The 26703-nt window shown below is 46.1% G+C and overlaps 1 protein-coding gene across 2 annotated transcripts; it reads left to right on the plus strand.

Annotated features, from left to right (window-relative positions):
* Positions 1–136: 136 nt before the first annotated feature.
* LOC115387545 (LIM and SH3 domain protein 1-like) lies at positions 137–26586 on the plus strand. Of its 2 annotated transcripts, none has more exons than XM_030090301.1 (7): positions 137–434; positions 9868–9962; positions 16237–16321; positions 20579–20686; positions 22965–23046; positions 23361–23419; positions 23517–26586. In XM_030090301.1, exons 1-7 carry the CDS (start codon positions 366–368, stop codon positions 23688–23690), a joined length of 672 nt encoding a protein of 223 aa, XP_029946161.1. In that variant the 5' UTR covers positions 137–365; the 3' UTR covers positions 23691–26586. The 2 variants fall into 2 exon arrangements, with proteins under 2 accessions (XP_029946161.1, XP_029946160.1); XM_030090300.1 differs by having other exon boundaries at positions 139–434; positions 23358–23419.
* Positions 26587–26703: the final 117 nt, after the last annotated feature.

Genomic DNA, 26703 nt, shown 5'->3' on the forward strand with positions numbered 1-26703 from the left:
GCGACGTGTACATGATCGTGTTCCCCCGCTTAATCAATCAAAATCTTTATTTAAAAGAGGAGAAAAAAAACACGGAACCTCCCACAACCGCCTCCTCTTCTTCCCTTCTGCCCGGACACGCGCAGAAGAGGGAGGGAGAGAGAGCGAGGAGGCGTCGGGAGCGCGCTTTCCGTGTCTGTTTAAGTGGACTGACAGCCAGCTGTGCGGTTACAACAACAACAACCTCCCGCATTTGCTTCACGCGTCTTGATTGGTGTCGCTCCCCCGGCGGACCGTGGTCGTGTTGCTTCCAGCCAGCCTCCGCGGCGAGGACTCGACAGCAGCCCGTTTCATCCCCGGTTTGAGCGCTACAGCCTCCCTCCAACATGAATCCTCCGTGTAACAGATGTGGACGAACCGTATACCCCACGGAAAAAGTCAACTGTCTGGACAAGGTAAGGACGTCTAATTTCTGCTTTTACCCCTCTCTTCTCATTCCGTAAACCATCTCCAGTGATATCCCGGCATGTTACAGCGCGGAGGGACGCGCTCCAGCGCTCCTAAATCTTCACCTTCGGCACATTTTTTTTTTGTGAATGAATTGAACGCCGAACAGGTATTTCGCTAGCAGGGCAAGCTAACGGCTAGCTAACGTCTGGGAGGCGGCGGGACGTCAGCGTGGACCAGAAACGGAGCTTTAGCGCTCTGGAAGCGCAGAGCTCTCCGAAATTACACATTTATGTGATATTATGTGTTGAGGCCACAGTATTGGGTGTACCTTTTTTTTCTGTTTTTTTTTTTTTTTTTACGACTGGCGCTGGTGGGGGTTTCCGACAGGCTCGCCTGGCCTGGGCCCGATTCACCGCTGTCTGAAGAAAACTGATCAGCTTCGGCCAATCTGTCTCACAGGCGTGCTTTCACTCTCCAAAATACATGTACGTGCCTAAACTAAAGCCATAAAAGCGTTTGAGTGGCGAAATATTAGCCCCGCGACGAGGATTTCCGCATCCAGCGGTGCTCAAGGCGGCGTGAACTGATTTGGACGTGTCTGTGTCCGATTCCCTGGCTAATCCGAGTCTCGGACGATTAGTCGAGCAGTCGTTTCGTTTTTCAGTCAAAGCTGACTGTTAATCTCAGCCTAGGTGGTAATCTCATCAAATGTGCCCACGGTGGTTCGGGTGAGAGCCACGGTTGGACCTGGCGCAGCAGAGGCACGCGCATTGTGTGGAGCTTCCTCTTCTGCTTCGAGGCGGTAACCATCATGAGTTGATTATTGTTTATTAGGGAGGAGAGCTGCAGTCGCTTTACGCTTCAACTTTGCAGCAACACGATTCACACGTGTAACCCGGTTAACCCACTTCACCTGGGTGCGGTCTGTTTACTGGTCTTGGGAATATAGTAGTTGTAAGGAGATGATTTGTCTAATGGACGTCTGAATGGTTATTGAAGATCGATTCCTGTTGAAACGTGCTTATCTGTCGGTGTTGACAGATTGACAGATGAGAAAAGGTGCAGAGAGAGCACATCAAGCACTTTATCTAAAGCAACAGTATCAGCTCCTGGCTGGGTGCATGGACGTGACTAATGTTTCTCTAAAGTGATCTGATCTGGGATTGATCTTCCTCAGGAAAAACCTCTTGATGCAGCCCAGTGTAACACACAGTCACATTATATATGCCAGTGTAAGTTATGCTGGGGAGTCAGAGGGGCTGGTATTGATGAGCGCTAAATTGCCACAAGTGCAGTCTGCTCTGGAATCTGGCCTGAAGCGGCGTGCATTCCAGCAGACCGACGCTCCCATAAAACATGCTCTGTCAGAGGCCTGCTGTGCCATCTCCCTGCTCTGATCAGGCTCAGGAGGGTAGCACGCCGTCTGTCTCTGCTGCCATTCCGCATCAGCGCCCAACCTTTCGGACACGCCAAACAGCCGCCTGTTTCCTTTTCCGTGGCACATACACGTCGCCATTCTTGTTCGCGTGAAGCAGCTGAGGCTTTTTTTCCTTTTATTCCCCTCCCCTCCCTATTTGTGAGGCGAGCTCAGGTGAAGGCAGGGGAGCTGAGGATTCTGCCATTGCTGCATTGGAATTCTGAGGCAGTGAGAAATACCTTTTACCTGACAGTTTCTCTCTGTTGTGTCTCTTTTCGGAGAGGCCGAGTCCACTGAGGATTGTTTGTCTTGTCAGCTGCATTCCAGTAAAGCAGGGCTTGGCCCAGCACAAGCAGCGGGCGGCCAAGCACATGGAAAGACAGGAAGTGCATTTTGGTGGAAGCTCTCGCTGGTAACGGTTTTGTCTGCTCGTGCGATTTCCTTCCAGTGCTTAAAATACACCCCGATACCGGGGTAGTGTCGTCGGGACATCGTAAAGTCAGACTTGTCAAAGAGGTTTTATGTGAATTGAGTTGTAGACAGCTGTTGAACCGCCATCACTGAAATGTGTGTCAAAGAAGTATGCTTTTCTTTTCAGCAGTGCTAAAAAGGCTCACCTGCAATCATTACCAGAATAACAGGCTTTGTCAATCGCGTGTCACTTAAAGATTGATATTCCCCTTGTGTTCAGGAAGTGTGTGTTTTTACCATCAGACTGAGAGTCTGTGTTGAATGGTTAGACCTCACAGCTCCTCTCTCACTCAAACACTCGTCTCTACTCGGGTGTGTGCGTGTACTTACCTTTTCTACATGCCGTCAGCCTTTTGCATGACTGAATCACAGAGCCTGTTTCGACTTGCAGGTGGAAAATAAAATTGTCTTCAGATTTCACTCAGGCACTTTATTTTGTACTTAAACACAGCATATGTTCCACTGTCTCCTTAAATTTCAGAGTATGCTTTTCTTGAGTAGTAAACCAGCCACTGCTTCAGCAAGTGCAACACAACACATCTGTAAATATTATCAGGAGCAGATTTGTTTGGTTTGGCAGCACATATAGTAATTAGTTTCACAAACGCATTGTTCCTCAAGCATGTATTCAAATCTTCAGTTTGTGAATATTAGCAGTGTCCGGACATCAAGTTCAGTTTTCAATGTCAGCAACCGCTTGTCTTTCACTTACCTGCCACATGCCAAGGAATTAAAGTCACAGTGTCTAAATAACAGATAAGAAGTGATATTTTGTATTTCAAAGCTTCAAGTTTTTTTTTTTTTAAGCTAAGTTGATGGTAATAAAGTGATATAAATGGTCTAAAATGTTGGCGTCATCTCATACAAACTGGAATTTTAGTAATTGCATTCCCTATTGATTTGTCTGACTTATTTTGTCATTTAGTACCTGATTTCTTGCAGCCACGGCCGTTTGGTGTCCATTTGGTTGGTTACCTAACAGTGCGATTGCTCTGTTATCCGGCTGCTATGTAGGATTTCTGCTTAAGATGTGAGACTCAATTGTGCCACTGCTTCTCAATCCCAGGAAATTGCTGGGGAAAGGGGTTAAAGGGCAGAACATATCCGTCTTGTGCAGCTCTGTACAGCCTCTACTGTATGGAGGGAGCTTACGTCACACCAGACACTTATGTGCCGTGTTGTGGCAATGAATTGCACAATTGGGAATTTTCGAAAGTTGTCTTAGCTCATAGTACAGTCTATTGCATGTGATCACTAAGTGCCTCAGTGTTTGCTGTTGAATCATTCGTAAATGTAGTAATTATTCAAGTCCCAAGCAGAACTGTGTGTATGGGGATATTCTTCTTAAATGCTTTCTGATGGAAAAAGTGCTTATAAATGTCTGGGGTTTTTTTTGGTTTTTTTTTTTTTTGGACATTTGTCTCCAGCCTATGCCTATATTTAGTCACATTATTTTAAGCACTGATTCATGTCGTCCAAATGCCACGAGAGGTGAGGAATCTTCATATCCACCCCCAGTCGCCTCCCTGTGATGACTCACAGTCACAAACACACATTAGTCAAAATCACCTGAGGTGCAGACTCAACACTGAGCAGGCAGGTACTTCTGCTTGTCCCGTTGTACGATAGCAAGCCCACCATGTGCTTTGTTTTCTGTTCTGATATCGTTAAGGCTCCAGCACAGCGTGCTGATTCACTGCCTTCAAACAAATTCATACAGAGATAAGAGAAGAGACAGTTGTACCTTGGGCTGAGCTAAAAATGAGTAGCATCAGGTGAGCTAATAATTAACCGGCCTGCATTAATGAGTTGGTTTCCTTTATTAGAACCAGCCAGATGTGGGCACTTTGTCTTCAGGCATGAACAGTCTTACGCAAGAGTAATCCGTTACCCTCCAAGAGCAGCAGTTGCGGCTCCACAGTCCACGTTACTGTGTGTGTTGTTTGTTTTATTTGGCTACGATTAGCCAAACTGCCAACCCAGCATTTCTTCAACCCTTTTGCCTATTCAGCCACTAAAAGCCCCAAACAGAGTTTGTTTAGACTGAAATTAATTGCTACAGATTCAACCAAGAGTTATGAAACATTTTATCAGGGCCCACCAACACGTCCTTCAGGGTTACAAGGCCCTGAATTCCTCAGAGGCTTACTGTGCTGATTACCAGAGGAATGGACCATGCAAATCCATTTAGCATGGGTTATTGATTGTGAACATATTATCATCATCTAAAAATAGCAAGACACTGTCAGAAATCCTCAGGGAATCTGGATCCAAACAATTACAGCCATGACGTCATATTTTGTTTCATTACCAACCTGATATGCGCCTGACCGATATTTCAGATGACCAAAGAGATCAGGAGTTCCTAAAGGTTTATTTTGTGTGTTCTTATAGTTATTAGTACCAAGGTGAGAGAGTCGCCTCCTCTTGTTTTAACCTGATTGTCATTTGTGGTGCAGGAACAACCCTGTATGTCTTGATAAACAGTGATTATTTAAATTCATCGTTTCACCAAATCATCAGCAGAGCTCAGTGATCAGAAAAGATGAAGTAAAGTGACCTCTCAGTGGCTGAACTGTGGTGGTGACCGTTTTAGCTTACTTGAGAGAACATCAGAGGCTATAGTGATACTGAGCTGCTTTTGGCTGTGATCTTAAGTGAAGCTGTGATCTTAAATAAAGCTGAATTGAATTGAATCCTCATCAGAAAATAAATCAGTGGAGTAACGACAGCTTTCTGGAGATGTCAGGTGCAGAAATAGTGTAGAGCAAGGAAATGGCTGAATGTACAGTTTAATCTGCAGCCACTTCATGTTTTGGTCTTTCTTTTACATTGGGGACATGTTACTCTAGTACTGCGCTCTGTTCTGCTCCTTGTTTGTGTAGAAAACCTTTCAATATCGCAACAGTTTATCTTGAAGCCTTCTGACTGCAGAAGTGTTTTCTTCTGTGGGTAAAAATTAGAAATGTTAAAATTTTTAGAAAATGAAAGTATTTCACGTGTTTATAACAAAGTATTTTGTATGAAAGGACGTATTATGGTCCACAGGTCTCAATAGGCCGGGCTGTTTTCAGCATTTCGAGCCAGTGTTTTCCAACAGTCTGTGGTTTGTATGAGAGAACACACACTATAATTGTGTGTACGCGTACAAGGTGTCTGAAGTTGTGTTGACCTCTTGTGTAGCTGAAGTGTTTTTTTTTTGTTGGTCAAGGCTCTCTTGTATTCAGCTCTCACAGAGTGAGCTGTGAGGCTGACTGAGCATTTTGCTCTTGACTGGAGCGTTGGATCCTCCCTGACATACATACATCATGCAGTGAGACTTATAACCTACATACAGAGCAATGGGCATGTACATGCACACACTTAATAGTCACAAACATGCACTCACGTGCCTCTGAGCTGCACTGATGTAAAGAGCTGAGGGTTTTTTGTTTTTTTTTTTTTTATTATGGATGCATTATTTCTAGGGCTCCCTCTCTGCAGTGTCCTCATTTTCCAGCTGACTGTCTTGGTATCAAAGAGCCGGGTTACTGTAGAGCTGGTCAAGGCCGACTGCTGGACGGCCTCTGAAATACAGCCAGGAAAGATAATTGCATGTATTGAGAGCAAATGCTGTTAAACTTGAAAGCTGGTTAGTGGTGTAAATGAATTTCAGCTTCCACCTCACACTGCAGCTGTCGATAACTTTGGCTGTGTTAATATGTACTCGGTAAATTAAATTGGTGCATTTCTTCCATCCAAATATTAGAACACAAGGCCATGATATTGATGAGCAGCTAGAGGCTGACAGGTTGTCCTGCTTGAATGTGTCTGAGCAGGTTTGTTGAGAAGAAAAGGGATTTTTTTTTTTTTTAAGGCAAGCCTTAAAGAACACAAAAGCAAAACTTGCATCAACTTGAATGTTTTGAACAATGAAAGGAACGTTTCAGCAGTAGGCAGACATTTGCCTCTATCAGTCAAAGTGACAAACAAAACAGTCAAGTGAAACCTCGCGACTGAAGTCCATGCTGAATTCATTTACGCCAGCATTTGCATCGATTTGTTTGTTTGGATTAAATAGTAATAGTTTACTCCGGCTGTTTCACAGTCTAAAAATATGCTCACAAGGTTGGTTGATGACTTTCTGCTCGAGTTGTTGGCTGCCTGTCTGCGGCTGATATCAATGAATATTTAAGCTTCAAGAAATTATTTCTAGCCGTTGATCAACATTGTGAAGTTTCATCACTGTGTGCAGCCTAATAGTGGACTTCCCCAATAAACAATGTATAGGGCGAATTGGCATCTCTTGATTGATCTTGGTTGTGAATGAGAGCCGATGTGATTGTCCTCATGATGAAGTGGTGACTCCTGCCTTTCACCTATTGTAAGCTGGGGTCAGCTCCAGCAGCCGAGGCCTCAATGTTGGACGTTTCCTTTCAGAAGATGGATGGATGGCGTCCCCCACCTCTTAGCCTGTGAAGATCATGTGAACTCAATCTGGCATTGTTTAATTTTCTTGATGCATTTCTGAATTGTTCATCTGAATTTGTGATCACCATGAGTTGGCTTTTGGACTACTTGTCACCTGTGAGTGTTGGAAGATGACTGAAGGGCAGGTGGAGAGCACAGAGGTTGACTTGACAGAATGTGGGTTAGCAGGGTAGTTGAAGATAAACAGTTGATATCAGCAGATTTCAGTTCCTGTGTAAGTCAGCTTATCTTTTGACACAACTTAAGGATAAAAACAACAGTAAAGTCAAACTATTTTTTTTGCATTCTTTTCTTTTAAACTGTAAATTAATATTGGAATGCCAGAACACCAAATAATTATTGCTGACTCTCAAAACATCGTACAGCAAGAAATGTGACCTGATTACCAAAGTCTGTGCTAAGCTCATTAACTTAACATTTTTCAGCTGTGGCTCAGTCTGAAAACATGCACATGATTGGCTTGAGTTGTCTACTGCATATCAACCACTTGATCATAACGAAATGTCCTGATGATTTATTCCCAGGTGTGTGTCTGAGCTACATGCTACATTAGATTGCGTTGCTCTAACTAAAGGTACAGTTTATCAGTGAACCATTCCCCAAGATTTACAGCAGATGTGCGCATGAGGCCAGATTGTTTCTGGACTGACTATAGCTGTGACCTGGAGTGTGTGCGGTCGTCTGTCTTTGTCTTCGCCCTTTGGACCGGTGGCCTGTCTGAGTTTTAACCTGCTTTTTGCGCATTGCCTGCTGGGATCAGTTTCGGCCGCATGGAATCCGTATCGGTGTAGAAGATGACTGAGAAGATCATTTAGAACCAAACAGGAGTTGTTGGTGTTTTTCTTAAATGAGAATTCAAATAAAAATGTTGCGGTTTTGTGTTTTTTTTAGTTGCTCATCTAAATAGTTCGACATACTGAGCAGGGCGTCTTCTTCTTGTCCCTTGTAAAGATGTAATATCGATAGACGGGTGGAGCTGGTGGAGTTTGTCCAGGTAGAAAGTGGGTTAGCAGGTCAGGTGAAGCACGTAAATAAACGGTTCGGTTATAATTTCAGATTTCTGATAAGACAAGAAAACCAAAGTCCACCTTTATTGACTTCCCAGGAAGTATTTTTATTTGAAGTTACATTGGGAGAGTTTCTTCCTTCGACAGGATGAAAACATGTTGTCAAGATGGACTTGTCTCTGTGTATTAGCGCTGTAGCTTCCAGTCTGTGAAAGGTGTGCTATCAACTGGTAAAGGCTCAAACTTCCTTCACCCGAGTGAAGAAAAGAATTTAGGGCTGGGTTAATTAATCTTGCAGGTTCGGGGAAGGGTAGATTGCGATCGTCTGATCCAAATCTGCTGCATAATGAGGAGACGAGCAGAAGCTACGCATGCGAAGATGGCAACTTCCACAGCGGCAAATCGGCAGAAGCTTGAGGAAATGGAATCTGCCCGCAGTATGATGTTGTTTGTAAAGGGATTTACCATCACACTTCTGGCCAGAACAATAAAGAGCGCGAGCAGTGGAAAGAGTAACTGCATGTGTCCATCTGCAGCTCCCTCAGGGACTGGCTGGCTCGCATCGGGATAAGGCGTTAGCGTTCGAACGCCCGGCCCAGCGTGTTTGGCTGTGGATCACAGCTCTGCTGAACAAAGCCAAAGCCCGCTTTTTACTCGGAGCCTCCTCTTTTGTTGTCTCCGTACAATATTGCTTGCCCACCGAAACAAACGCCCATGTCAGACACGTACATGCACTTGCTCGTTGTCATTGCAAATCATCCTGGGTGGTCCATTACCTTAAAGCTGGCCTGGAGTCTGGGTTTAGATTGTTCAATATAAAGTCTGGAATGTGTTTGGTCCCGTTTCCGTACACATCTCTGCCAGTGTTGTGTTCACTGTCTGTCCTCGGCTTCGGGAAAGCTCAGCATCCTACTGATTTACTTCCAGCTTTATCGGAGCTGTTGTACATGCTACATTATCAAATGGCATCACTGTGTGCAAAAAAAAAAAAAAAATGGATGTATTTTCCTGTCCCCTAATCCCACCTCTTAGCCTGTGAAGATCATGTTGAACCCAACTGGCATTAAGCGTGTTTTTATTTTTTATTTTTTCCTCAATCATTGGAGCATTCAGGGAGTGATGTGGCACTTTCATGTGTTAATGCAGTGAGCTCCGTTGTGAAGCGTCCTCATTCCGATGTTTGTTTGGTAGATTAGTGTTTTGTGTGTGTGTGTGTGTGTGTGGGGGGGGCATGTACGGCAGAAAATGATAAAGAGTGGGTGAAAGAATGAGAGGGATGGCAAAGTGCCCTTGGGCCATGTTAATAAGGACTCCCTCTTCTTTCTTTCTTTCCCTCCTCTTCCTTCAGTCTCTGGTTGCGTCTTCGCTCTCCTCCCATCCTTCCCTTGATGATAGCAGAAGCAGCCGGATCATGGCTTCACTTCTCTCCTGCACAGACGCTCCAACTGCTTTCTCCCTCTCCCTTCTTTCATGTTTCCTCCCTCCTTTTAGTTTCCTCTTTGAACCCTCAGGCCGCAGATCAGCCTGGTGCCAGGAGAGGAAAGGAGGCGAGAGGGCGAATGGGTGGGAGGATGGGAGAAAGGGTGGAGAGGAAGATGACAACGTAGACTCGTATGAAGACTTTATTTAGATATTAATAGACAGTGGACTTTAAAGTCTGCTTGTGTACACAGTGTTCACACTTTATATCCAAGTCGGTCTGTTTCTGAGGGTTTCAAAGCTCTCAACCGTGATGGAAAAAATGCCTGGTCACACGACCAAGGCTAACTCTAATGACGTCTAAATAGTAACTACTCAGTTTGCTCGCCAGGGAGGAAGTTTCTCTCTTTGTAACACTTCAGTGCCAGTCCACATGAGTGCATTGATTCATTTTTATCTCAGTCACTGTTTTTCCACCAGCATCCACATCTTGTCCCCGTGAAAACCTTGTGAAAGGAAATGAAGAGGAGTTCTGATCTCACTCATCCATTAGCTTTTTTTGTTGCGTTTGTTTGTTTGTTGAATTCCATCCCAAAATAAGAGTGTGCCCACCAAAAACAAACAAATGACTTCCTCTTCCTTTCTGCCTTTCAGATTTGGCATAAAGGATGCTTCAGCTGCGAGACCTGCAAAATGACCCTGAACATGAAGAATTACAAAGGCTTCAACAAGACACCGTACTGCAATGCGTAAGTCACCGTTTGGCGTGTTTGTGTGTGATTCACTCCTCAAGCAGTTCAGCCTGCCTCCCAGAGACGCCGACGCCAGCGTTTAATCTGTCCACAGCCTTAAATAAGACGCTCTCAACGTGTGCGAGTGACACCCAACTACGGCCCCTTCTGCTGTTTATCTGTAACTGTTCCTGCTCCCCCCCTCCCTCAGAGAGAAGGCCTATATGTGCTGTGGGAAAGTGCCTCCCTCCCTTCTCCTCCCCAGTGGGGAAGGAGGGGGGTATCAACAAAGGAAATTCCTTGAGTTCCTCTACAGTGACACAGGCGGACACTCTACAAACTAGCATGTCCACTCACGCTTCGTCTCACACACAGACACACACAGACATACATGCACTCTAACGGCCCATCAGGAATTCATGGAATCCCCCCCCCCCCCCCCCCCCCACCTCTGTGACTGATAATGGTTTTGTCTTCATCCCTGGTGTGGACAGTGAAAGCGTGTGGTGAGGATTCAGGAAGAAGACGCTGATTCACGTCCTCACGTCGCTCTGTTGCCAAATTGGCCTTTTATTGCTTGAGACATAAACTGATTGTAACTCTTTTATAGGACACTGTTTAATCGATAATCCCAGTGAGACGTCAGTGGTAATACAGTAATACACTTATTGCAAAAAAAGAAAGCCAAATTTGAACTCAAGTATTGGTTTCTTGGCTTAAAGATAAAATATGTACTGTAGTTTAAGGTAAATAACTGTTTACTTCAAATACTAGGCAGTAGTATTTGAAGTGTCATCCCCACATTGGTTGTATAACAGAGACATGACTTCTTCCACAGATGAGCACGTGCACGTCTTCATTTGTTTTGATATCCAGTTAGAACATAATCAAAACCCTGAAAACAGGGCACGACCTGAGCCATCCTGCAGTTTACAATACCTCGACTGTTGTTTATCACCATATGAAGGGCAATTCACAGGGAGTATGCTCTTTTTGCTTCCTTGTTTGTCATTTTGACTGGCAGTGACCACATGAGATGCTTCCTAATGATAGACAGCATTCTGGTCTTTCTCTCATTGTTACTGAAAAAAGAGAAATCCACTGTTCCTTTTCATTTACTTCCAAGTTTCTCGACAGAGTGTGATCCGTTTAGATTGTGTAAGTTGTAGCGACTGAACTTCCCCATGACCAAATGTAAATCGAACTGCAGACGAGTCAAAACACATCTATGGCTTCACTGTAAATTAAAATAGGTCTGTGATGGTGATAAATATGCTGTTTTCTCCCATGTAATTTGTGACGCCGCAAAATTACAGACATGCAGAGCAGTGTGTCTCAAGGTGCTTCTGCTGAGTACAGGCTGCATGCTTAGCCTCTGCAGTTAAGCCCTGCACTGTTTACTGTATTTACAGTATTTACCGTCCAGCCCTGCTCACCAGTCAAACCAGAATGGGACTTTTCTCGTATCAGTTGTTGCTGTTTGTCATTGTTCGCATTGAGATTCAGGTGTTAACCAGCCACAGCAGGTGTCATCCCTCTTTCAGCTCAGTTCACATGCTTCTATTTTTTTTTTTTCTCCCATTTTTCTGCTTCCGATTTTCCCTCCCCGAGGGAGCAAGGTCCTTCAGAGTCTGTTTATTATGCCTCTTTCTGTTTGTTTAAAACAGGCGTCGTTAGAGCAAACATCATCAGTGGAAGAAGAGCCTCCTGCTCCAGGGAAAAGAACGCAGTCTGCTCTCTTTCTCTCTTTCTCTACGATGACTGCTAGATCATTACCTCTCTAAATTTGCCCTTAGTAATTGATATAGGCATTGTTTGCTTTCACTGCGGGTTGGCTCCTCTCTGAAAGTCCCGTCCGTGGTCATGGGAGATATTTGAATGGGAACACAGAGCTAATGTTTGGACACTGGCTGAGTGAATGATACCTATTCATCAATCAGGAAATCACTGCCCTGTTATCAAAGTGATGCAAATGTCTTGATTTCAGGCCATTGCCATGATTATGACTCAAAGCTATTCATTATGGGGTTAATAAATGTCCAGTGAGGACAATTTTTCTGGTTTGTTAGCGATTGATGGCTCTGCCTCTGGGCAGCAGTTCTTGGCTGGTTGGAAGCGGAACTGGAGTCGAACATTACGGCCACTGTTTGTGTCGTTCTTGTAAAGGCATTACCTTCTGAATGAATGTGAAAACGGACTCCTGAATTAAAAAGACAAATTATGAACCCGAGTTTCTCATTGAAAGGTGAACATGGACAGTCTATTGCTTTCACTACTGTTCGTGTTGGCCTACATCTAATAAGAAGGGGGGAAATTGCTAACAAACGAAAAACAATGAATGATCTGAAAAAAATGCCAGGATTTTGAAGTGTATCACTTTGTTTCCACAAAGCCTGAATAACATGTAACATACTCATATGCAAATATGTTGGACAAAATATATAATATTTAAGTGAAATGTGTTTTGGGCTCCAGATAGCTGTCATTGCAGACCACTGACAGAGGCTTAATAGTTTAATTTTCAGCGTGTGTGTGCATTGTTGTTTATTTTGCCCTTGCTCCTTAGCAGTGAATGTTGTACTGATGGAAAAACCTGATTATTTCCCTTTTAAGCAGTTGCCAAATTTTCTTTATTAAATATTGACTCTTAACTGACTTGGTTCTGCAGCTCATTACACCAGTACATGTTCAGTACAGATGTAAGCTAAATAAACAGGCTTTTTCAATGGTGCACAATGCATTATAAAAAAATAAAAAAAACTACCTTATGACAAGGAATCCTAATTCACCAAATGTAATTTCCTAAATTTGCTGTACGAGTACAGATTAAAATTTAATATCCTCTGCACTTTGTAGTCTGCAGCAACATGTAACTCCAGCCGAAGTCCTTGAGCCGGCAGTGAATTGATGAAGCATTAGCGGGACCTTGACTGTTTAATGGACTCTTGTAGTCACTCACTGCAGAAGCTTCAGACTCCTCCGTGCTGCCTCTGTGTGTCTGTGATGATAAACCTCTCACTCAGGCGTCACTGCTGCCGGCTCTTCATTCAGCTGTCTGTCTGTGGTGATGATGATGATGATGATGATGCACACAAACATGAACGTTTGCTGCTTCATGATGCATTACAACCTCTCCAGGTCTCACAGGGTCAAGCTGGCTGCGACGCCTCCTGCTTCCATTATGCAAAGCATCCCCTCTTGCACAGTAGGCAGCATGTGTGTGTGTGTGTGCGTGTGCGTGCATGAGATGACGCGTGTGCCCCCCACCCCACCCCCGACTCCTCCAATCGCCGTTCTTTTCCTGTTTGATCACTCCCTCTTTGGCGTTGGTGCATGTGTCACCCTCTCCCCTCTGAGACGTGTTACCTCGCCGTTCAGTCGGACAGATGAGTGTTCTCGTGAGTCACTCAGATCCTCAAATAGTCACGAGCACAGCGACACGGTCTCACACACACAGCACAGCCCCGCTGTATGTTTGCGTTGCAGTTTCCTGACCTTTTCGCATGCAGCAGAGGCTTCTGAAGTCGCATTCGATGCACACACCCTCCGCCTCAGACGGGCAGGGGATTTCAGGCTCACTGATGCACCCTCGAATTACTCGGGCTCCACCACAAACCAGACACACCCGACTCCAGAGCAGAATGCGCAGATATTAGCTTTTCAGCTTTGATCAGGAAGCATATTCATGGTTAAGTAAAATACTATGTAGTTGTTCTTAACAGCAGCCATGAAAAATCAACTGAAATGACTTTATATTGTACAAATGAAATAAATTACGCTTCAGATTTTCTGTCATCTTGTCTTGTTCAAGAGCATTCATTTCAAGTGTTTGTTAGGATATTGAAAAGATTACTGACTTCATAGTCTTGTGGGTTGGGAACAAAGTCAAAATATCTAAAATAAGGTACGCTTATCTTTATGTGTACATTCTTTCAGAAAAACCTACCTTCCGTGTTATTAAATGTTACTGGCAAGAAAGGACTCTTGTGACAGATCAGCACTTGGTAATGTGATTGAGAGGAAACTGAGAGCATGTCTTCATCCAGGCCTTCAAAGCCTGACTTTGTCTCCAAGTTCAAGATGTAACAGATAGTTATGGATGTCTGCAGCCACAGACGTCCCTGGTTTTTGAGTAACACATGAAAAACACTGAGGGTCGTCTCTGTAGGAGAGTCTGTTTGCTTCTTGAATTACATCCCTTCCACAAAGAACCTCTTTATTTGCATAGTTTGATTGGCATGCCTATCTTATCTGATTAAAAAAGAGAGAGAGAAAGAGAGAGGCTATATCTCAAGGTTGCTAAAAGATGTTGTGCCACTACTGAGCTCTTAAACTGCTTCATCTCGCTGAGGTTTCCTACAGACTGAGATTTTAGCAGTCTCAGTTTTGGACTACACTGGATTGCGTCTGACGACCATAAAGATATATTCAATAAAGACTATCCTGTACGTCATCTGCGTACGCCGCCATATCTGTCATTCAGGAAGTAAACAAAGCTGACTGAAACAGAGCTGTTTCTGGAGGAGCATTAATCTGCAGGGGAGAAAGCACCCCAGCATTTTCCCTCTGCAAACAAAAGATGTTTTGGTGTAGAGCTGGTGCCAATTTCATTACAATTTCTCAATTTCTTCTTCTGCTGCGCTTCTATTGGTGATTAGTCTGTAGCTCAGAGCAGCAGTCACTCCTGACATTTCTGACCATGTCGGGTGTTTATCTCCGGCTGCTAGTTTGTTTTAAATGTCTTTCATAAGACCACAGATTTGAAGCCATGTCATCACAGCTGCCTGTATTTGGTCTGAGACTGCCAGTTCTGTGTGGTGAATAGCTGTACCGCTGCCGTCAGGCTCACAGGACACTGGGGCCGATCCTTTCCCGTGAAAAGGCCAGCGTTAGCATGCTAAGCCAACATGTATCACAGACAGACGCAGCAATGATGAAATGTGTTGTTTCTGTATATTACAGGACTTAAAATGCCAACTCAAGCAGCTGTCTTAATCTCACGGGACTGGTTTCTGTTTCCAACACTTAAAAATTATATTTAAGGCCTCTTCAAAGTTCTCATGTTAGCTTTTGTCTTTTAATGTAAACCACAGTCCTTTGTTATGTCCTTTAGTCACATCTGGACGACTGCTACTTCCGATTGTTGACCCTTGTTGCCTTGGAAACAGTCAACATATTGCTTAAATGGGTTACCCGGAGGCATGAATAGCGGTCTGAGATTTTTGAGGTCACCCAGCCCCCCCTGAGGAAGGCTGGGATCTGTAGTCCATATGAGCGTGTTAGATAAGCTGTCAGGGCTCTTCCTCTCCTCCTGGATTCGGGCCACGCAATTTCTTTTCCTGCCTTTAGGCCTCGACTGAACTCACGGGCGTTATTAGTTGCAGAGAATTCTGGTACGCAGAAGCCTCCAGTGTATGAAAACCCAGCCTGAAGCTACACACACACTCACACACTAGAGTCATTGATGGCAGTTTAGGTGATCGATAAGCGAGCGTGTGATGAACAACTTCTGGAGCAATGCCTGGTGTGCTGCACAAAAATGTGTGTGTTTGTGTTTACTGGAGTTTATTTGTGTTTGTTTCAGACAGAGCAGCCTCTCCTGGGAGGTAAGAGGTCTGGTTGGTTCTGGATCTGAAACCAAGAGGATTCCAAAATTCATTCAAGGGGGGGGGGGAAAAAAAAAAAAAAAAACAGCCCTGCCTTGACGCTGTGCTAAAGGGGGGCTGCCATGACGACATTCATGGGCAGCCTCACTCGCCCACTGTCTGTTTGACCCGCTGCTCGCTCTGTTGTGCTGTTCCTCTTCCTGTTAGCCCCCACGGGCCTGCACTCATGAGTGTGTGTGTGGTGTGTGTGTGTGTTTTAAGCACAGAAAGCTTTTTCCACACCTGCTATGGCTCGCCTCCAAAACTCTGCAACCTTGAGGGCCTCTCTCACTGACACACACACACACACACACACACACACACACACACACACACACACACAGTCTCACACATGCACACGCACACCGCCCCTGCCTGCACTTCCTCTCTTCAGACTTCCAGACCTTGGCTCTCACTTACAGAGCTTTGTGTGTGATACTGACATGGCTTTTGTCTACAGGGGCTCCTAACTCAACCTCGGGACCACCTTGAATAGCTAATGCCCCCACTCCGGGGCCGCAGGCTGCACACTGCTTGAGTTTGGATTGATTTGTCTCTAATGTTTAGGTTAAGAGTGAAGGTATGCATGGGAGATGACACCTGGGCTTACAAAGCATTTACGGTGTCTGCTGTTCTTTGTTTTCCAGACACTACCCCAAGACAAACTTCACCGTTGTGGCTGACACTCTAGAGAACCTGCGCCTGAAAAAGCAGAGCCTGGTGCAGAGCCAGGTGAGTGTGTTCACTGCCACAATCAACACACACAAAAACATCAATCAGTGAGCATCAGGACCGCTCTCTGCGTCCTCGCTGTAACCTTCTGTGCCTTCTCTCTGCTCGGCTGTTTTTAGTTGTGACACTCAATAGACGTCCCCTTAACACCTCTTCACTTCAAACGCCCGTCTCCAGGTCAGAGCCAATCAGAGACAGTAGATCAGGTCATCATGTAAGAGACTGGGAAAACTGTGGAAAAGTGTCCAGAATATCAGTTCCTTTAGCTGGAGATTTGAACAATGGTTTCTGTCGCCAAATCCCCATGGAAAAAGAGAGTAAACGACGCTTGTGACAGTGCATACAATCAAAGACTGTTTTCTTTTCTGGCTTATGTGAAACTCATCAACATAAAATCAAATGAGATCTGAGAGATAGCCGAGAAGGGCTCACTTGCTCAGCCATGACAGCTCCATGAAAATGGTTTCTCTCTCCCATGAAACAGCCGGGTGTCCTCCACTGTGACCAGATCACAGAGCAGAATATCAGGAGAATGTTAGAACAAAGCTTTGTATTGTGTCAGGAATTTCTCTGAGTAACTGTAAATGTAAGCACTACTTTATACCTGTCTGTTCTCAGCTTTTACTGACATTTTTTCCCTCCCGGCTTGCTGTGTCTCGGATTGGCTCTGACCTGGAGATTATGGTTTTTATGCGTGTAGTTATTTATTTATTTATTAATTTATTTATTTTTTTTTTTTGTAATGCAAAGAAAACATACTCGATCTGAAAAGTCTTTGTAGAGCGCCTTCATTTCAGCCAGAGGGTAACTACTCTTCAACATTCATCCAGGAGCTCAGAACTCTTAATACTGACCTGTGAAGTCGGCCATGAAATTGATTCACAACAGACAAGTAAAAGACGTGAGGCCCGGTGGGCCGCAGTCGCTCAGGAGTCTGACAAACTGAACGTAACGGGGATGAAAATGTTTTTGGGTAAAAAAAATTAGCCTTCATTTTATTGGCAGTCACAGAAAGGCAGTTGTAGTCTTTTTATAATCAAATTTTTAAGAAGTTTTGCGCAAGTTCACGCATAGAGACGAGTCCAAATAGTGCTCCCTCTAATCACAGAGAGCACTACTATATCTGCTCCTGAAGAAGCTGAAATTACAAGGACCAAAATATATTCCAAGAGTTAAGGAAGAAAAAAAGACAAACTTAGTGGCTCAAAATATCCGTCTGAACTGGGCCATGTGTTACTGCCCTATTAAAGGCTCTAATGAGAGATTTGTGCTCATAGACAGTTTTCGCAGTGATTTCCCCATTTCGCTGCACTCCAGGGTGACCGGTGGCGTCCAGAGGTGGTCTCTCGTGAGGGTTCTCACTTCTCTTAGTGAAGTGAAAACCCTTCTGAGACCTGTCAGCCAGTTACTTCACCTCCCTGCTGCCTCAGTCATGACATGACAACAACATGATAACATCAAACCTGGCGCAGAACGAGGAAGTGAAAGAACAGTGTGTCTTTTGTGATTTGAGAAATTGAGTGTGCTTCGGCCCGACTCTGTTTCAGTGCGATATGGGAGTATTAGACTGTCAAGGCTCCTCCATTTTTATGTGAATAGCTGTAGAGGGCTGTAGAAGACGTATTGTTTGCAGCTAGCAGTGTACAGACAGTGGTGCAGGGAGGAGGAGGTGCATCCATGTCATTGTCAGTGGATGAAACTGGGATGTATATGAGGTGGGGAGGACCAGAGTGGGGGTAGCAGTCATATGGAGAGGGGGATGACTGAGGGATGGAGGGCCAGATGGTGTTTTTCTACATGGATTGTAGAGCCAAAACCCCCACCCACCCCCCCAAAAAAATGGTTTATTGTCACCACTAACCATAAAAATCAGGTTATATTTGATGTTTTTGTGTCGTGGTATCCACATAACAAGTTGTAGTGTTTAAAAAACAGCGTTTTGTTGGAAGTTGATTTGTAAAAATATGATGTTTGGCATCATAAATGGGGAGCGGACTTCACTTGTTCAGTTTTTTGCACAGACCAGTAACAGTGGTCATGCAGGGTGCTCACACATTGTTGGGAGCTACTTGGCATTCATTCACATAGTCAAGGCAAGGCGGGGCATCGAACTGCCAACCCTGGGTTTGGAGGACGACCCGCTTCACGAACCAAGACACATCCACCTCACAAAAAAAAAAGAAAAAGTTCACTTCAACAGGAAGACGAATCAATGCAGGCGGGATCTCCTCCTGGGAAAGATGTCTGAAAGAAATCTTTTGTTTACACGAAATAAAGAAAATAATGGATATAAAGCTGCCGATTGTCCCACCAGACAGCCCAAACTATTACTGTCACTGCGCCTCTGTCTCGCCGTAATAAAGTTGAAGGTACGTGTGAGAACTGCGGCCATCCAGCTCGTCTCCGCCGCCGCCGCTGCCGCCTCGTTGCTACGGGAACCCTATTGCTATGGTAGCAGGGTAGAGGTTTGTCACACCTCGTTACAAGACTTTGCGGGGGGAATGGAGGGAAACAAGATGGAGAAAAGGAGGAATAAAGGAAAGTGGCGAGACTGAATTGGGTAGGAGGAGAGGGGAAGCAATGAGGCGCTCACGAGCAAGAAGAGGAGGGAGAAACGGAAGAGACAGGAAGGCACCAGCACAGAAAAGGGAGGAGCGCACGGTGAAAGAGGAAGAGATAAAAGTGAAATCCCCAGAGGAAGGAAAGCGAGAGGAATGCACAGAGAAGCGGAGGGAAAGATTCTGATGAGGAAGAGCAGCGGCAGCTCTATGGGGTGAAGCAGTAAAATATGAATGAATGAAAAAGGAGCACAGGGAGACGGGAGTGTGGGTGGGGAAAGAAAGCCGAGGGATGATTGGAGGAGAGGAGGGTTTGCTTCGACCCTGAAATACAAAGAAGACGGGCCCGAGAAATAAAACGAGGGGGGGAGTCATGTGTTGACTGAGCGGAGCGGGGCAGAATGAAGGACAAAGATGGGTCACATGTATCTTCTCCTCGGTGCAGTTTCCCGTGCAGTGAGCCGCACAGCTGCCTCCTCTCCCGCTTTCTCAGCGGCCGTCACGCCCAACAAGACCTTCTGAAATCAAGGCGTGTCGCGGCTCGTCACTCCGTCACCCGCACACATCGGCGTGAATCACGTCGGGACGGGTCAGCGCTCTGCCGAGCGGCGTCAGACCGTCAGACCTCTGCAGAGAGAGGAGGCAGGCATGCAGCTTTGTCTCCCGCTGATGGACTGTGTGCGCCCAGACCTGCATTCATGGAGGAGTGCTTGAGAACCGCAGTCGCCATGGAGGCAGGAAGAAGAGCTCGGCGCGGGGAGGCGGAATTGAAAATGCCTCGGCTCCGTGCCGAGGGAGCCAAATGAAGAGCAGCTCCAACATGTGGCCGCGTCTTTAGGTTAATGATGTAAACATGCACCTGTTTGTCGCTCCTTCCTCTGAGCGTTGGAGATCAGCCACCCGGCGGCGGTGAGAGCGCGCCACTGCTCCACTGCAGGGTCAGATGTTTATCTAATGCTGGAAGGGTTGGACATTTCCTCCAGTGCCCTGTGGGTCAGAGTAGGGTGGGAAGACTGGAAACACACACTCAGAGACACACACACACACACACACACACACGGATTGTTGCGCACTACCTCTGGTTTTGACCGTATATGGCTGCCACCACGTCCTGTATGTCAGGCCTTCTCTCTAAGCAAACAGGAAGTGAACGTCACCTCAGGAGGCTAAAGAAATAAGATTATTTGAGGTGTAGATCTTTAACCTTCTCTTTTAGCTTGACAGGAAGTGTGGTTTTGTTGTGTGCGTGTGTCATAATTTTAAACCATATGAGAGGGTAAGAAAACCACTGTTTGCATATCTAATAATATTTTATCTTATTTCAGGAAAAGACTAAAAAAATACAAAGATTATTTAAAGAGTCTTTTGGTTCATTCAGCATTTATACCAAACTAAATTTTGCTGCCGTTATAAAAATATTTTCAGAAGCTAAAACTCGGCTCCATTTGTCAAACCAAGAATCAACCCTTCTCAAAGTGGACACTGAGGCCAAAAGAAATGAGCAGAAACGGATCAAGTAATCACTTGTTTTCTGAAAGCTGTTTACATTGTCACAATGTGGGTCACAGCATGTATAAATAATCATTTGTGCAGAATCTCTTGGCTTTTCCTGGTTGACTCTAATAAATGGAAACCGTTGATCTGAACATGTTCCGGACCTTCCCTTCATGTCTGACGGTGTGGTTTCTTTGCTCTGCAGGTTCACTACAAGGAGGAATTTGAGAAGAGTAAGGGCAAAGCCTTCAGCGCCGTCGCAGACACACCGGAGATGAAAAGATTTATGAAAACGCAGATGCAAGTCAGCGACGTGAGTATCGGCAGCACTCCACACTGATCAGGTCACGGGACCGACACACACACACACACACACACACACACACACACACACACACACACACACACACACACACACACAGAGCCTGCAGCTCGCATGGCGTCAGCACACACTCCGAAATTCCACAAGTTTCAAGTCCCCAATTAACCGAACATGCAAGACTGTGGACTCTGAGAAGAGAATCATACGTGCACAGAGAGGGAAAGACCCAGCCCGGAATCAAACATGAGACTGAAATTCAACACCAACGTATCGTAAAATACCCAAAGAAAACTTCCCCGTCCTTGCTATTATGTGTGTGGTGAAAAGATCATTGGAGATAAGTGGAGTTCCACCTTTTCGCAACGGTGCATCGCGAGACGGTTACAAATCAATCCAAACGGGACAAATTAAAATCAGAGATCCAAGCTCCAACGAAGCAAACAGCAGAAGGTGGAATCTTCTTTTTAAGCGCCCCACTTCTTTGATAAGCGTGCCCACATTGCTGAATGTAAAAAGAAAAAAATAATGATAATGATAATCATCGCATAATGAGTCGGCTGGAATTGTGAATCGTTGCATCTCTTGTGTCGGGCCACCAGAAACGCACAGAGCCAGTTGGGAATCGCGTGGCGCTGGACACCGAGTCATGCTTATATTCTTTGCTTAATGCGGCTGGCGTGGTTTGAAAGACTTTCTGAAAGTCGCCATAAGAAGCCGCCCGGACGAGGAGATTAGCCGCCTTTTCATGATGTGACACTTTCCCGATACGTTTCATAATTGGTTTTACCTCTTTGATCCCAGGCCTCAAAGAGCTTCACCAGATTGTAATTTTAACTGTTCAAACTTATTTCATTTAAATTTCTGTCCTGCTGCTCAGTCGCTCCTCGTCGTTGGTAAAGGAATTCTCCTCCTTCAGCACCTGTTATTGATGGGTTCTCTCTGGACCTGCTCTCAGCGGCCAGTGTTTCCCCCAGTCAGCTGGAACGGCCTTTATTTTTCCATGCGAAACGCGCCGGAGCACAAAACATGCGTCATTACACTGAAGCGGCTCTGCAGCGGCCTCACTAATGACATAATTAGTGTGGAGGGCGATGGATAATTACTGCTTTCATGTGATGGAAGATCCTGGCGTGTCTCAGATCAAGGAGGTGTGTCGCGGCCGAGGCAGAAATATCACATATGTTGGTACGAGAGCAAACACACAAAGTACCGGGACGGGGTGGAGTTTGGGTCTTTATGAAGTTTCTCAGTCCCTCCTGCCCCCCAAAGGGGTCCCAGACCTCAGGTTGAGAACCAGTTAAGCTTGTGAAGTGTCAGGGAAGGTCAGCAAGAGCAGCCTAGGCACTCTACTAATACACACACGCACACACACACACACCATCTGTTCAACCTGCCCCCTCAAAACAAACAGAATAATCTCCATCACACACTCTCACTCAGCATATTGCTCTGGAGAATGGCCGCAGTCTTCTCTCACTTACTGACTCCACTGTCCCGCTCCAGCACTCCGTCGTCTCATCCAGCCAGTCTATAAGGCCGGCAGCACACTGGGCTCTTTGAGCCCGGGTGTGTGTGTGTGTGTGTGTGTGTGAGGGTGGAGGGGCTGTGGGCTGAATCAGGGTTGTAAAGCGAGGCCGAGGCTCTGTGAGTCAGTGTGTTATCAGCTCGGTAATAAGGGCAGCGGGTTATTTGGTGCAGTCGCTCAGTTTCAGTTTGTCGAGGGCGGCCTGTGTCATGTCGTAACACAGAGTGTGTATGTGTGTGTCACACTGGTGTGAGCGGGCCGATGAGGGCTACCTGCACCTTCAGAGCTGTTTACTCAGCAGCAGTGACTTGCACATTCCAAAAGAACATCATATTTTTACCCAGAAGTGGTGCGATCGGTCACTTGGCCGTCCTCTTCCTGTCCCTCTGCCCCTGTTGGAACCCTCCGGCTCGTTCTGCCCCCTCTCCAGCCCTCTCTTGCCCCACCTGCTCTTCCTGATGTGTCATTGTGCGTTGCCATGCAACTGTGAGCCCACACTACTTCCTGCTGCCGACATGTCATTTCCTCTCAGCGTCAAAGCCCTTTCCCCAGACTAGCACCCCACCTATCAGCCCCAGCACCAGGCGGCAGGAAACCAGAGGGAGACCCCTGGTGGACTGGAACAGAACTACACACAGACGGTTTCCTGAAACCCGAGTGCTGCTCTGACAGCAGATTTCAGAGAAACCGACGCCCCGTGCTGATTCATCTGCTTTGTGACCTGACGTGGTTTTTCTTTTGCAGATTAAATACCAACAAAAGAACAAGACTGGGATGACTGCACCTTCTGAAGGCCACCTCATCAACCCCGGCCCGTCCAGCCAAGGTATCCGCTCACTCTGCCGCTTCAAGCTCAGCTGCACAAACCGCTTAGCTTATAAAACCGAAGGAACAACAGTGTCGGCAGGTGAAGGGAAACATTGGGCACCAAGGGGAAAAGTTTTGCGTGTGTGATTTGCACCTGTCAACAGATTGACGCTGTCTAGAACATTGTGCAGCAGGGAAACCAGACGTGTCCTGACTTGGTGTTTCTGTGTGTGTGTGAGAGAGGTTTTGCTGTGGAGCGCCTCATGTAGACCCGCAGGCAGAAATCCACCAGGCTCATTCCTTTCTTCTCCTCTCTGTTCACCACATCAGCAGCTCCAGAGATGAACCCCGCTCCCCAGCCGATGGCCGACCCCGTCGCTCCGCCCAGCGGGGTAAGCTCCTCCTCGTCCTGAAACCAGACAGCCGTGAATTAGACAGAAGTGACTTGAGCTGCTGCTGTGGGTTTCTGACCGAGCGTCCTGTCGACAGAAGCGGTACCGGGCGGTGTACGACTACACCGCCGCCGACGAAGACGAGGTGTCCTTCCTGGACGGAGACGTGATCATCGACGCGCAGCAGATCGACGAGGGCTGGATGTACGGCCGCGTGGAGCGCACCGGCCAGGGCGGCATGCTGCCCGCCAACTACGTGGAGGCCATCTGAGTGAGGGGGAGGCAGGGAGAAGAAGAAAAAGAAGAGGTAGATAAAGGGAGGGAAAGAAGGAAAGGAAAAGCCCAGTGCCATCTCATCTTAACGCCGCTTTCTCTTAATTTTACTCTTGTTCCCCGATCTGTCCTGTGAGACCCTGAACCCCCCCCCCCTCCCCCCTCCCTCTCTTGTGCATCCCCGCTCTGCTCTCACCTGTCCGTCAATCACAGACTCATCCATCCGTCTGTCTCTGTCCGTGCTGAGGTCTGTCTCCGTCTGTCCGTCTTCTCGTCGCGGTGGGGAAAAAAAAAAAAAAAAGTCATGAAATCAAGTCCTAGCTCAGCGCCGCATGCGAGGAGTCCCGCCGCGTCACACAGCGCCATGTTAGCCGTAGCACTTAGCAACACGCGTCAGAAAAAAGAAACCGCTTCAGGAAAAAAAAGAAGAAAAAAAAAAATCGTCCCACATGTTGTGTGTGTGTGTTATTTTTGATTTTAGCAGCTTGGATCTTTGGCCAGACTGGAAACACAGTGAAAAATCTCAGACATAAGCAGATATAAGCTTATATTTTCAACTTGCGTACATTCCTTTAACCTCTTGCCCTGTTGCACCAATCAGCCAGCTATCAGTCTTAACAGAGTGGTTGTTTTTAATATATTTATGGGACGCCCGGGCGCCTGGCCTGCACGTCGCGCTCGCTCACTGTAGTGAAACTGGAACGGTAGCCGAACCGGAAAGCGCCGCCGCCGCTGCCGCCGCCTCCTCGCCATCGCCATCGCCTCTTCTCGGGCAGCTCGGCTCCAGGAGGAATCAGGGACACGTTGGGGGACATGAGCAGTCTTATCTGTTACAGCCACTCGCTGAACTCTCCCCTCTCAGCTGGTGTGTGTGTGTGTGTGTATGTATGTGTGTATGTAAATGTGTGTGTATAGTTCACACACCCTCAGTGAGGCGTTTGCAGCCTGAATGCCTTCAGTCCCGAGAGAAGAAGAAATAAATGGTGTAAAGTAACCGGCTCTTCCCCCTTTGCTACAAAATCATCAAAGAAAACACATTTATAAAAGAGAAGGCCAAGCACAACTATATATTGTAAATTTCCTCTTTGGTTTTAAACGTATTCCATCGCTTTTGTGAGAGAACATTCCGGTCTTTCTTTTTTTCATTTAATGTGAGAGAAACTGTTGTGGTAAATGTTGTCATTTCCTCATGCTTTTCTTCCACTGTTTTTTTCCTTCTTGTTATTATAAGATGCTTATTTTCAAAAACGGAAAAAAAAAAAAAAAAATAGCCGGTGTATTGAAATGAATCAACCAGCAGCCTAATTTGTTGAAAAGAGAAAACAGAATTGTCGTGGAAATGGACGCCGTTGCGGGATTGGGTCAGTAGTGGGATTGACTAACTTGCAGTTTCAGGTCCGAACTTTACTCACTGCTCGTTGTTGGACGGTTCTGATCAGTGGATCTTTCTGTTCTGTCGTTTATTACTCCGTAGCATTTATCACGCGGTCATAATAACGTCGGCAAAAGCAGGCCTGTCACCTTGCAAGGGTCCATCCGGCAGGTAAATCCCGCAATCCACTCAACCAGTGAGCAGCATGGGCAGTGTTCAGGAGCTGCTGGTCGCTGTGGGTTCACATAAAACCAAAAAAAAAAAAAAAATCAAGAAAAAAGCATTTATGTTGCTGGTTATATTCCTCTGTTGATCCTGTACAAAAAGTCTTTACTAATTCTAATCTCTCTGCTGTGTAAATAATGTCTCTAAAACACCTCTTGCCCCCCCGTCTCTCTCGTGTCCTCCTTCTGTGATGCAGACGTGAGCGACCGGGGGGCGAGGCATTGCCAGCTTTATCGAACGAGACGATGCTGTCACTATGTAGCTAGATGACATTGTACAATTGTATATGTATCCTAAAGGTGAGTCGGGAAGAGTTTCTACAGGTCATGGTGCTCTGGGAAGTGGCTTGCCCGCAGATTGAATTTAAAAAAGAAGAAGCTGGTCAGTACTTTCTGTGAATGTGGGGATGTGATGCGAGTTTCGAGGGTGGAGGGAGGAAGATGGAGGGCTTTGCAGGAGGTGGTTGGTTGGTGTTAAAGATGAATGAACATGATGAAAACAGTCACTGAATCAGAAATGGAAGAAGAAGAAAAAAACAACCTCAGACAGAACCAATGAACACACTGTACAGAATATTTGTGCTTTTTGCATCAACTTCTACTGGACAACGGGAAAAGTGTATTTGCGAAACACACACTTGGATGGTGAAAGCTGTCTCGGAGCTGGCGTGTGTGTGTGGCGTTAAAGAGATTGTTGTTCCTGGCTCATGATGGTGAATTGCTCACGTTTTTTTAATTTAACTGCGAAGCTCCTCGCTCCGGTGAACCTCTGCAGGTTGCACCCAGTCCGAAGTGGTGGTCTGGATGAACGGCAGGCAGGAAGAAAAATGGCAGCCCCGCTGTCTGAAGTGAGGCTCTGGATGGGCCTGTTTGAGTGAGTGTGACGGGCCGGGGGAGGGGCGCCTTCCCCCTGCCCGCGAGGCAGGGCAAGTCGTTTGTCTGACCTGGAAATCAGTGGGCTAGTTAACCTCTCTGGGCCAAATATCACTCGTCTGCTCCGGCGTCACTACTGAACCGTACCGTCATATCATAACCACGCTTCCGCTCAGTCTCTGTATCTTACCCATCCGCCCGCCCGCTCGCCGCGCCCGCCGCGCCCGCCTCCCTCTTCCCTTCAGCCTTCATCGTAAAAGCTCCCGTGCTTCTGATGAATCATTCCCTGCTTCTATGATATATTCTGTAGACTTCGCAGAGTCAAGTCATGTAATCCACAAATGCAACTTTTAGCGTTTTCAGACCAGTTTTGTGCATTCCATCTTAAATCGTTTTGTTTTTTTGTTATTTTGTTATTTTTAATGGAAAAAAGAATAAAGATACCATATGCATATTGACCTACTCTTGTATTCAGATCTCAGAATACGTACTCAGATCAAGGACCTGATATCATCTCCTGTTGCCGTGTTACAGCACTTCAA

Source organism: Salarias fasciatus, chromosome 4 (genome assembly GCF_902148845.1).
Source record: "Salarias fasciatus chromosome 4, fSalaFa1.1, whole genome shotgun sequence".
NCBI classification, from domain to species: Eukaryota; Metazoa; Chordata; class Actinopteri; order Blenniiformes; family Blenniidae; genus Salarias; species Salarias fasciatus.